Source organism: Mytilus edulis, chromosome 10 (assembly GCF_963676685.1).
Source record: "Mytilus edulis chromosome 10, xbMytEdul2.2, whole genome shotgun sequence".
Lineage (NCBI taxonomy): Eukaryota > Metazoa > Mollusca > Bivalvia > Mytilida > Mytilidae > Mytilus > Mytilus edulis.
In genome coordinates, this window is record NC_092353.1 from 38,679,123 (window position 1) to 38,693,090 (window position 13,968).

Here is a 13,968-nt window from a genome sequence, read left to right on the forward strand (position 1 = left end):
ATTCACATTATTTGCACAACTCTCCTTACTGATGCCATATTTTGGAATTTCCGTGACCTAAATGGTTCGCGAAAATTAATATTTTTATATATAGTATAGTAATAAGTTCAATTTAACTTAAATGTGTTGTTATCTTCACTTTTTATTACCAGAGTTTGCATTTGTAAATGATTATTTCATTAAATGTTGAATCATTACAAATACTTTATATTAATTAGATTTTAGTATTTATAATTCATTCAAAAAGACATATAATTAATGTATGGATTTTTTTTAATCCTTTTTGGAAAGTTAAAAATTAATTACCAACATTACGAAACCTTTAATATTTACATATAAAGTATTTAGCAACCTAATGAGCAAATCAATGGCAGTTATATCACCCATTTGATTAAATTTACAACACACATTCACAATAACTAACTAAATGAAGTGCAAAATTCACACCATAGACACCAGTTGATGATAAAATAGATACAACGATTGGTCTTAATTGAAAAATTATATATAAATTTTGATTAAACTGGTTCCCTTTCATTTTGTTTTGATTTTGTTAACGTTATTACATTTGGCATCCATCGTCAATCAGTTAATGAACTAGTATTATTTGTGGTACGTATTCTGAAACCCAAGCAGAATTGCTTTTGCTTCAAATTTACAATGTATAATTATATCAATTTTGAAACGTATCATGTAAGCTGTTCATGGCCGTCATCGTCAAGTCGTTTGTGCCGAAAGAAAAAAAAACTGTGATATCAACAGTGCCAAGTTCAAGCCTAGTACCCGGGATGATTTATTTTTGTAATGTTTTTCACTACCAAAATATTGTTTTTAATCTTAGAGGTATCTATATTTCAATTTTACTATAAAGTTGGCGATTTTGTTTCTGGTTTCACCGTCAAAGAAGTAGTTTTGCAGTCGTAGCTAATCACACTTTAATCACATAAGAGTCAGATAAATGGTGATGTAAATTTGGACCATTTATAATCAATAAAAGAAAAATTAGATGATCATAGTATGATATCATTGTAACCATAAAAATGAAAGTAAGCATTTGCTATGATGAAAAGGGAAAGGCCTTGTACCTTAAAAGAGATAAGTGTAATGTGTACATGGATGTTTATTTTATCAAGTAATTGTATTAATAGTGTTTATATATTTTATTAGATAACAAAAAGACAGAAATACAGTTTATTGACATGTATTGACAGATATACGCTATAAGAGTGATATTTAATTCATAATATATATTAGCACTCGTGGTCTAGTGGTGTCATGCATAGACTACAGACTTTACGGTCGAAAATACGCACGAGTTCGACCCTTTCATTAGTAACTCGTTTTTGAGAGGATTAAAGATCGTAAGCATAAAGATAAAAAACAGACTTTACGGTCGAAAATACGCACGAGTTCGACCCTTTCATTAGTAACTCGTTTTTGAGAGAATTAAAGATCGTAAGTTAAAAGTTATGATATAAGTTATTTTACGTAAAACAGATAAGTCTAATGTGTACATGAATGTTTATTTTATCAAGTAATTGTACTGCATAGTTACAACAATAGACTGACGTTAAAGAAATGGGTTAAATGTAGTATATTGAATGGACTGGTGTTTGTCTTGTCTATTGTTTTTTTTTTCATTGCACCGTCGGTACGTAAATTATCACGTTGTGATACGTTTAACGACGTCACGTGGTGACCTGCTATGTATCATGTAGGGGGTTAAGAAATTGCATAGACTGTTGATGCTGACGTCATCTATGAATGTTGTGTTTTCATGTTATTTTTAACAAAACGCAGCAGAAAAAAAGTCTCATATGGATTTTACTTACCCTAATTGAATTCGTACGGGGTCCGGTCAAATAATATAACTTATAGTTTTGCTATCGGTTTTAAAACGATCAAACATTTGTGAAAGGGAAAATACTCCAAGATGTCATAACAGTTTAATCTTCATTTTATCAATTTGTCTTACTTTTCAATTTATATGCAGAGTGTGGTTTTCCAATAAATAAAATCAATTTAAATCACGGGAACCAAATAAAACCAGGACTCAAAAAGAAGCTGGAGGTAGCAAGGGACACTCAAAATGCACAAAGCGAAAAAAAAACTGACAACGCCTTGGCAAAAAAAACGACGACAATACACACAAAATGAGAGTTTTAAAAAGCATTATTAGTCGAAATATTTAATGTATAAGCGAGTGTCATCCGGTCACAAAAGCTGACCTTATAGTTCATGAGTAATGAGGGAGAACAACTGAAATCAACTCAATATAAGTTTATCAGTCACTATCCTGAATTAGGTGACCGATACGATGTGTATGTTTTTCTGCTAATAAGTGCTTTAGATACCTGAAGATCTTTAAATTTACCGATTGTATCATATTCCTGATTGTGACGTTTTGACGGACTGTGGATTCGGATTGCAAAAGATGTCCGTTGAATAACAGAAGGCTCTTAATGCAATAATTTCAAGTTGAAGTCATCGATAACCCTTTCACAATGTAACTTCGCCGTCTTGAGTTTAGAGACCGTTATAGAATATGAGTTGTAGAGATTGCAGATATGTTACCACAATAGCATTGTTTTTCTTTTAATGTGAACTAATAATACCTTTAATTAGGTCTGGGCTTACATGAGCAACACGACAGGTGCCACAATCTGAGCCCGATATGGTTACACGTCCAGATCATATTGGATCACCCCGAATTTAGGTTTTGTTTATTGTTGCTCAGTCTTAATATTATTTAAAAGTAGTGTTATGTAGACATATAATTGTCCTTTTGGTCGTTTTCCGTTTTTGCCGTAACATTGTAAAAGCTCGTTTAAGACATGAGTTTGCAAAATTATCAACTGTTTTGTTTCTTCCCTCTCTTTTTTACGCTATCAACGCTCCGTTTGGTTTTCAAGCAATCTCTGAGGTTTTGTTTTTGTTTTTTTTTGTTCCATTCTCAATTTTATTATTATTATGGTTCCTTGTAGGTATGACGTTTTGTGTAAGTCTGGTCTGGTCATATTTCATTGTTCCTTTGAATCTGTTCGAATCTTAGAATATTTGAAAGCTGTTTAAATGCAGAATTCTATGAAGATTATTTCATGATATTTGAAAATTAAAATCACAACGCTTGTTTTCTTTTTAATCTATTTAATAAAAACATGACGACTGTAAGAAAGGAAAGATAAAACAGCTGCAGGAAAAAAGTTGAATATAATAAAGATTTAAATATTAGATTACATTAAAAGCATGATAGTTATTAGTTAATAAGAAATATAGGAACTTTTTTTCAAGACAGATTCAAGTTATCGTAAATTCTTGTTGTGCTCAGATATGGAAATGCACATATTTCTTGTTAAAAGTTATTTTTATTGACACCGATTAAACTTGGCACATGTTGGTATTGATTTTGTTATTCCTTTTGTATTATGATATTAATTCTGGAACGGAAAACCGAACGTTTATGACACAACTATTGCTTGTTTTCCTGCCAGTTAGAAATTTTCTTTCGTCTGATTTCGATGAAAGTTTGTAATAAGAGGGAAAGCTGTAAGAATAATAGCAAAGGTACACGGTTGTGATCTTTAAGTAATAATTTTGCTTAAAACAAATCCAATGCGTTGTCTTTAGTTTCCATTGACTTCAATCTGAAAGAGTAAAGGATTTTTTCAAAAAATTAGCATTAAAAAAAATTCGCAGGGGAATTAAATCTTTCAAATACTAAGTACTATTATATTTTTTCTTCTAAATATGACCAACCTCTCTTTGATTGATAAGTAAAACGTGTTTGCGTACGATCAACGAAGGTGGCATCATTAAAGGCAACATATTACTATTATAATGTATTCACGGTAGCAAACTAAACAGACCTTCGAGTCCTGCTAGAGTTTTACAAACGTTTTATTTTTGTTTCTGCCATTTAAAATTTGTAAATAAAAACAATTAATGTTTTTAGTTTAAATACGTTTATGATAGCTATGCTTAAAGTTTTCATATTTGTCATATGTTTATTGATGAATTTCATTTTGTAAATGTGTAACATACAATAGAGTGCAATGAAATTGGGAATAAAATAATTACATTTGAGTGTAATCAAAATTGTTAATACTTTTAGCATCTGTAGTAACTCTAAAAGGAGTTTTCTGCCTACTGCAATCACGACAGAAGCAAATTTTACCGGGATGTAGTACAATGCATGAATAATGTTCGCAATTAACAGCCCCACAAAACTTGCTACACCAGTAAGATGTGCAAGCATGCGAATGAGCTTCAGTACCTTCAAGAAACAAATGAATGTAGATAAGACCTATTTAATTTTGATTATTTTTTACAAAGTTTACAAACGAATGTTAATGTTTACAGCATAATTGGGCGTTTCTGTAGACTTCATAACGATATTCAACAGATAACGATGCTTCGGTGAACTGAAATGATTAAACGTAACAGTTAAATTATATCAATTGTTTAAAAAAAAATATGGTGTTTGTACACTTCCTTGAATTGAATAAACTGGTCAAAGCATCGAGTTTGGTACAACAATAGTTGACCAAGATATGGTATAATATCTAAAATTTAATTCAGAAATGTCATGATAGCAAAATAAGAGGATGAAAATAACATATGACAATTTTTTTAACAATGTAGAGCCAAGAAACAGCAAACTAGATGTTGATTTAATATAATAACAGTGTCGGGACAGTTGTAGGAAGAATAACAGAGAATGTTTTACATAAATATTACTTATCATTATCTTTGATACATTTGATAGATAAAGCTCAATGGTAGCTGATAGTTCCTCTTGATATATCTTAACTATACCAGCAATATAGTATAGAGAAGCATACTTACTTGCGACAAAGACTGCTACTACAATTCTTAACAAGATCTTTATATTGCACGTTCTGAGTTCCGGGGTAAATAGAATTATGATACTTATCTTGAAAATAATCCAAAAAATTGTGTTAACTGTAATTGTACAACGGAAAGCTTTAGAGTAACATAATCGGAAATATGAAAGATGAATCTGAATTAAAAAAAAACCATTAAAACATGTTCTTAATCTTGTAATACAACTAAATTAAACAAATTTCACTAAATTTTGAAATTTTTACATTTTGATTCTCCTTGGGTCGTATGCTGATGTATGACATATGGACAAAGATGATTGGGTTTGCTTTCTTGCTAGTCAAATCTGGCTTAGCAATAATATAAAGGTAGCAAATAAACCTTATTTATTTTATTTTTTTTATAAATATTGGTTTGAAAATAGTATAAGATTTATAAATGATATTGTAAATGAAGATGGGACTTTTTACTCTCATCAAAAATTAGAAGACATGTATCAGATAAATGTGAATTATATCTGCTATTTATCAAGCATCAAAATCATTTGTGGGAAAAAATCACTAATAAGAACTACCTTTAATTCCATCTGCTTTTAAAGACTTGTGAAAAGTTCAAAAATATCTAAAGATATGTTACGTGTTTTAAATTTAAAAAAAAAGAAGTGTTCCCACTAGTCAGTTAAGATGGATTGAAATTTTTGCTTTGATCAAACTCATTGGATTTTCTTTTTATAAACTGCCATTTGTTGTCACAAATAATACTAAGTTACAGTGGTTACAGTATAGATTCAATCATCGAATCCTAGCTTCAAACAAATTTCTTCATAAAATTAAGATTTATGATAATCCAAATTGTACATTTTGTAATAGAGAAATTGAAACATTAGAACATTTATTTTGGGAATGTTAGCATACACAATTATTACTAGAACAGATTGAAAATCAGTTTCTGACCAATGGAATTGGTGTACATTTTACTTTTGTTTTGTTCGGTAACACTGCAGAAACATCAAAAGGTTATGCAGAAAATACCCTTTTTTTTCTAACCATTAAACAATATGTTTATGATACCAGATGTTTAAAAAAAAACCTGAATAAACTCATTAAAACAAAAGATGAAATATGTGTATGCAATTGACAAAAATATTGCTGTAGCAAACAACAAATATGAACATCAATTTCTAAGAGAATGGAATATTTTGATAGATTACTTAGTTAAGAACAAAAATGTATATACTTTAACATTTAATATTATACATGTTATTAACGAAAATGCTGTATTTTCTGTATTAAAATAGAATTCAATGTCTAGATGAATTATATTGAAAACTCACCACACTATTCTCTCTCATTTTATTTCTCTCTCTCTCTTAGTTGTTCAAACTGCTTTACTCTCTATTTTATATTTGAGTATTTGAAGAAAAAAATGCATTGTAATAGAAAGATGTAGTGATAAGATAATATCACTAGATTTATATATTATATATTGCTATTATATTTGTGTATATCATGTTTTAAATTGGAAGTTATAAGTAACAAAAATTAGAGAAAAAAGGAAATAATTTTAATTTGTTTTTGAAATGTTAATTTGAAGGTTGACTTACCTTTCTTGCAATCGAGAAAAATGCAAAATTTTGAACACAAATAGTACACGTATATTTGTATATATTAAGATATGTTGTTGACAGAAAAGACGGACATAGTGGTTAAACAGAGTATTAAGTTTTTTTTGGCTTTGATCAAACTCATTGGATTTTCTTTTTATAAACTGCCATAAACTACTTTCTAGTAGCTGGTTAAATGATCTTTTTGCGTAGCATATTATGGTGAGAGTAGAAGAAAATTCAGCCTATCATTTTCACATGTTTAAAAGTGTTAATCATCTGCATATGTGTAGCATTACTTTATAGTCGTTCGCGTTTGATTTTTTTTTTTAAATCAACTTTGCAAAATCTTCTTAAAAGAACATGATCTAGGTTGCGAACGAAAACAATACTTTTCAAACTGTTATGCGTCCTCTACGGTTTTCTGGATATTCAATGCACAGTAACAAATTTCTTCAGATTTTTCATTATGCTTCTTTTTGACAGACGAAATGTTCATTTTGATATCCAAAACAATATCGGCAAGGTCGACAAAAAAAAATGTATAAAAGAACCGACAGAGAAGTTTAAATATACATTATATTACTTATATGATATTTTGATGAAGATTTTCTCTGACTTAAGCATGTTCGCTACTCCATTTCAAAATCACAAGCTTTTTAAAAGACTTTTATAAATTGATAGCATATAAGAAAAGAAACTAAAAAAGCAGAAAAAAATGAAGGGTCTGTGTGCTTGTTTTCGAGATATAAACCGTTGAAAATTTGGCGGGAATTGATTCTCTCTAAATTTTTCATACATTTAACATTGGCACCCATTTCCTTTCAAAAACATTGAAAAAATAACAAGGATTTTATATGATTTTTAAACATGGCTTTTTAAACTATATGTAATAAAATTACGAAAAGAAAAGTAGGGGTTAGCGGGCAAAGTTTTTTAAAAGGAATATATAGATAAAACCAGAGGATTCCGAATTTCTGGCAAAAAATCAAAAACAAGAGGAGCAAACATCCTTAAGGATGGACTTAGGTGAGGTTTTGGAATTCGTGTCAAATTTTCGGACTCCTTGGTGTTTTTCCTTACAAAACAAGGTAAAATATTTTGCCCCATATAAACACCCATTTATTTTTTTTTCATATAAGACTAAATCGCTCATGAAAGGTCATTTACCAAAATTTTAGAAGATTCTTAATTTTCTTTCTTTTGTTTTGGGACCCAAATAATACCAATGCAAACATGAGGTAAAAGTCAGAGTCAGCTTTTTCCCGCCATATTTTAAATCTCAAATATCTCAAAAAGGAGGTCCATGACCTATTAATATTTTTAGCTTATTTTTATCCTTTAAGAATGCTCTACCAGCTTATAAAAGCTATTACTGATAGATGTTAACAGATAGGATGCAACATTTATAGTCTAGAGTCAATATAGTGTAAATCCTCTTAATAAAATTGAGAATGGAAATGGGGAATGTGCCAAAGAGACAACAATCCGACCATAGAAAAAAAACAAATATATACTAGTTCAATGATAATGAACACCATATTAATTTCCAAATTGTACACAAGAAACTAAAATTAAAATAATACAAAGACCAGAGGCTCCTGACTTGGGACAGGCGCAAAAATGCGGCGGGGTTAAACATGTTTGTGAGATCTCAACCCTCCCCCTATACCTCTAGCCAATGTAGAAAAGTAAACGCATAACAATAATTTCTACTTCTCTTTTTCAATCGTGTTTTAAATTTACATATAACTACGCAAGCATTTGATGTGTTAATGGGGAGATGGAATTGCAAATTAAAAAGAAAGCAGGCTTTTATAGCTGACTAACCGTTACGGGCTTTGCTCATTATTGAAGGCCGTATGGTGACCTATATTTGTTAATTTTTGTGTCATATGGTATCTTGTTGAGAGTTGTCTCTTGGGTAGACATACCACATATTCTTCTCAACATGTTTATTCTGTGTTTTAAGTAGTTCAAACAAGACATGTGCTGAGGTCAGTGATTAACATTCAAATAACTACAGATGTCTGCAAAGCCACCACTAACAACAAACATAATGTATAGTCAGCGAAAATAGCTTTAAAATGCACAGAAATTGCAAACTGACAGATACCAACCATTGATACGAATTGCTTACAGACTCCTGACTTCGGACAGACACATAAAAATGTGGAGGTTAAAATCAGATTTCACTAATAATACTTTTCATCCCATATAATTTTCTGATTTAATATAAAGGTAATCTTTTAGGAAGCAAACTATAAAATCACTCCGTATAAAAGAACGACGAAAGATACCAAAGGGACAGTCAAATTCAGAAATCTAATATAAACCGACAACGCGATGGCTAAAAATGAAAAAGACAAAGAGACAAACAATAGTACACATGACACACTATAGGAAACTTAAGAATAAACAACACAAACTCCACCAAAAACTAGGGGCGATCTCAGGTGCTCCGGAAGGGTAAGCAGAGTCTGCTCCACGTGTGGCACCCGTCGTGTTGCTTATGTGATAACAAATCCGGTAAATAGTCTAATTCGGTAGGTCACATTCATGAAATGTAAGGGGATTGTAGTAACGACGTAAGTCACATATCCGATATCATTTGTGAAACGGTTATTCCATAACGATCAACTAACTCGTGATGGCGTTCGTAAAATTTACGAAGGAATGATTTTAACTTCATCATTTGTAACTCCTGGTTTAATAGCTTCCTTGTGAGCAGCAACCTTCTATCTATCAAGAAAATCATGATAGGAAATGCAAGCACGGGAATATCGTATCAATTGGAAGATATATATCCCGTATGCAGGTGCTGCTGGAATGTTGCTACTTAGAAATGGAAAGTTCACAATTGGAAAGCTGAAATCATCTTTTTTGTCGTAAATTTTTGTGTATAATCTAAATATAACTCATTTGCATCGCGGATGAAATGTAGGTTGCTGTTAAATTATACTATTATTTTCTGTTGTGTTTTGGTAAAACGTTTTACTTTTTCCTCAAGAAAGAAAATGACAAATGAAAAGTAAGCAATTATAAATCGACATTTTATTACTATTATTATTATTTTAAAATGCTTTTTGTCAATATGCTACGGCTTTGACAATTGTGAACTTTGAACTTTTAACATACAACAATAGGGGTGTTTAACGACCTTGACTTTCCATAAGTGTCTTGTACTGGCGTATCCATGTATCCCATAGTTCAACAGTCATATCATCAAGTGAACGTTTTCGCTTGGAGAAGTCTTTTTTCGTCATTAATCTCATTTTTTTCTGATCCTATTTCATTGTTCCTTTAGTCTATTCAAATATAAGAAGATCAGCAGCTTGTTTGAATGCAGTACATCTTAAAGGTTTGGTTTATTTCCCTGTTATTTAAAAAAAATTCTCAACGCTAGTTTGTTTTTCAAGCTATTTTATTACAATCAGAAGACTATAGCTGAGAAAAGAAAGATAAAACAGCTGCAGGACAAAATCCTGTTAATTTATACTTAAAGTGCAATGTTTCTTGTTTATAAATTGTTTCTATTAGCACACAATGGTACTTATTTTGTTATACCTTTCATATAATGATATAAATATTAGACTGGAAACTGAACAGACATGACTCAAGTTTGTTATTTTTCAAGTTGCTGATAAATTTTTGTTTGTTGAAAGGTGAAAAGCAGTGAGAATGATAGCAAAGATTCACAGTTGTGATCTGCATTGCATAAGTTGTTTGCTTATAACATATCCATTCCATTGTCTAAGTTTTCCATCGACTTCATTCTGAAAGATTAAAGGTTTTTTTCTCATAAAGTTAACATTAAAATATATTTGCAATTTAATTACATCATTTCAAAAACTATAACTCTTATCTCTAAATATGCTCGTACAAAAAACCAATCATGTTTTGATTGATAAGTAAAATGTTGTCATTTAAGATGAATGAAGTAGTCAAGATGACAGACAATGTATCCTCATTCTCTCTTATAACATACATGGTCACAAACTACACACACCTAGTTCAAACGGTCGAACTGTTTTTGCCATTTTAAAATTAGAACTGTGTATTTTATTTACTATTATAAGAGTATATATTCATATGGCCTTGATCATACGTGTATGGTCTAATGTCCCATATTATCCTGAACATGTATATAATGGCATAACAAAATTAACCAATCGTACACTTTAACATGGTAAAATAGAAATTAATATTTTATGTTTATCATTGGTATGCATGATGTGCCTATAACAATGTATGATTATCATGCTTGTATTTTTTTCTATAATTCATAACTTGGTCTATTGATTAATTTCATTTCGTAAATTTATAAAAGTTAATACAATGCAAAATAATCGTGAATAATATACTTACATTGGAGTGTAATCCAAATCGTTAATACTTTTAGCAACTTGATTAACTCTGAAAGGATTGTTCACCCTGCTGCAATGAACACATGCGCACATTTTACCGGGATGGAGTACTCTGCATAGATAATGTGTGCAACTAGCAGTTCCACAAAACTTACCACACCAGTATGATGTACAAGCGTGCGAATGAGCTTCTGTACCTTCAAGATATTAAAAACAAAATTAAGACCGATTAATTTGTAATTCATTTCTTTGAAGATTACATTAAATCATGGTATCTTTTACAGCAAATATAGGCGTTTCTGTAAACTTTATTAAAACATGATAAATTGAAAAAAATAACTGATTTAGATGGAGTAAATTAAATAAAAGTAACAAATAAATATTGTGTGGTTTGCAATTTTTCAACAAATTAGTCGTTGAAATGTCAAAATACTTGCAAACTTTAAAATTAGTACAAAGATTTTTCACTTTATCGAGTGAAATGCAAAATTATTTGATTCTTATGTTTTAATATTGAAACTTTTACTGCAAAAGTAATCGTAATGGGGCAATGACATGGTAATTTTTTGGCAATTAAGTACTTACATCAAGCAAACCACATGTTATTTAAAAAAATAAAATAAAGAGACAATTTTATAAGCACATTATTCTATTTTTGATTCATTTTAAGGGAGCAACAAATCAACTTTAAGGGTGGGGTTTGGAAGGGGGTTGAGGTTATTTTATCACAAATATTTTCGCGCAAGGTGCGATAATTTTTTTTTTAATTTCGACGCTCTCAATCAAATGATCTTTTCAAAATTTAACGCTATAAGGTATTGGGGAAATCTGAATTCAGATTTTTTTTGTTTTATGTTTTTTTTTTTTATCAAATTGAGTATCGGAACATAACTCCCCTCCAATTTTTTTAAAGTTAAAAGTTCATTCCCTAATGGAAAATCTCAATAGTCATTGGCAGTGCCTTTTGAATATCATAATATTTACCTGCGACAAAAACTGCCACTAAAACTGCTAACAAGAGTGTTGCCTTCATGTTGTACGTTTGAGTATACAGTTAAATCAAAATATTATCCTAAAATGAAAAATATATACAGAAAAAAAACAATAAATGAAATTGAATAAAGGAATACTTAATGGAAACATATTTGCAAATCTGAACGATATTTCTAGAGGGGGATCCAAAAAAACAAATATATACACTTTTTTTTCAAAATGTAGTCAATAAATTTAGTGTAATACAATAAAGTTAAACAAGTATATTACATACTGATCCTCCTTGTATTGTGTACTGACGGACGGCATATGATTCTGAACTGTTACTGGTAGACCAAGAATAGAATGGTTATCTCCATGTTTGTCAGATATAGAACTTCCACTTTTCGTATACTTAAATGATCGTTCAACCTTCACAAAAATAAGACTTTGAATAGAAAAAAATAAATTTCAAAGAAATCATTAAAAAAGAGGGATAATTAGACTTTTAAATTAATTTAATATTGATGCAACAATTTTCATTTTTAGACCCAGATCGAATTGGGGCGGCCTCCCCAACACTGCATGCCCGATATCACATTATTTGGATGTTATCTTATTTATTGTCAGGCAATACCTTTACTTTTCAGTGAGATCCACTAAAGGGTGATACTATGTCTGTTTGTCTATTTAAATCTCTTTTAAGAATGTTATTTTTTTGTAGGTTCACTTACCTTTCATGCAGTCGTTGAAACGCAAAAATGTAAAGTTAAATAGTTTATATATACATATGTTCTAGACAGGAAAGACGGACATTGTGGTTGAACAAATAGCAAGCATGTAATTATTATTGCGTAGTAGTTTTTTTCTTGTCTAGTTGCTCATTTTTTAGTCATTTCTTTTTGCGTAGTATATTTTTTGTGACAGAAGAGATATCAACAGACGATATTTTTTTTGTTTATTGTTTGTTCGGAAAGACAATGTCAATCATTTGCATCGCATTGTTTATAGAAGTCTTCGTTAGATATACGCTTTTCTTTAGACCGACATCAAAAGATCGATGTAGGATTAAAAAAAAATACTTGAATTAAATAGTTTGGTGGGGGGGGGTGGGGGGGGGGTTAAAATTCTTTTAAATAAAGTTTTTTTTATCCTACATTGAACTTTTGATGTCGTCCCTAAAATTAGGAATCAACTTAGTCTTTGTCTAATATGTTCTCCTATATATTTGTATTGTAGTCCTGTAATATTATGTTGCCATTTCAATGTTATATTTAACTTTGCCATTAAAGTGCGAGGTTTGGCATGCCACAAAACCAGGTTCAACCCACCACTTTTATTTCCCTTTAAAAGTGTCCTGTACCAAGTCAGGAAGATGGCCATTGTTATATTATTGTTCGTTTCTGTGTGTGTTGCATTTTAACGTTGAGTCGTTTGTGTTTTCTCTTATTTTTGAGATATTGAGATCAGACGTGGCACGGTACTTGTCTATCCCTAATTCATGTATTTGGTTTTCATGTTATATTTGTTATTATCGTGGTGTTTTGTCTGATGCTTGGTCCGTTTCTGTGTGTGTTACGTTTCGGTGTTATGTCGTTGTTCTCCTCTTATATTTAATGCGTTTCCCTCGGTTTTAGTTTGTTACCCCGATTTTGTTTTTTGTCCCTGGATTTATGAGTTTTGAACAGCGGTATACTACTGTTGCCTTTATTTAGAAGAACTTGATTTTTGCTGCAAATGAAATTCAACTTTTTTTATGATATTCTGCATTTTCCTTGCGCAGTAAATTTCAATGCAATCAACCATTTGACATATGTTTGTTCATCTTGACATGCAATATTGAAAGCGTTTTTGACAAGGCCGATAAATAGAAATGGGTTAAAATGGGCCTGAAAAAAATTAAAGACTTTATTGGACATCATTTTATTTAAATTATATTTCGATGCAGCTTTTTCTCTGTATTCATAAGCTTTTTCCATAATTTACATTTACAAATGTACATATAACAGGGCATTTGAACTGAGAACAGCGCGATGAAATTACTAAAATACATATTGAATTCAGAAACTTTAACGATTGTACACGAAAATGAACTGTGCATTATAGAAATTTGTGAAAAAAAGCATGTATCCTCGTAAAAAAAAGCGCAATGTTGAAACTTGTTTTGGGGAAAATGGGGGGCAA

General features: G+C 30.5%; 1 protein-coding gene across 1 annotated transcript; it reads right to left on the reverse strand.

Annotated features, from left to right (window-relative positions):
• Positions 1–9,851: 9,851 nt before the first annotated feature.
• On the reverse strand, positions 9,852–12,580 carry LOC139491140 (myticin-A). Its single transcript, XM_071278556.1, has 4 exons — positions 12,519–12,580; positions 11,797–11,884; positions 10,814–11,009; positions 9,852–10,221 (listed from the first exon to the last, which is right to left on the reverse strand). The coding sequence occupies exons 2-4, from the start codon at positions 11,843–11,845 to the stop codon at positions 10,176–10,178; spliced, it is 291 nt and encodes a 96-aa protein (XP_071134657.1). The 5' UTR covers positions 11,846–11,884; positions 12,519–12,580; the 3' UTR covers positions 9,852–10,175.
• Positions 12,581–13,968: the final 1,388 nt, after the last annotated feature.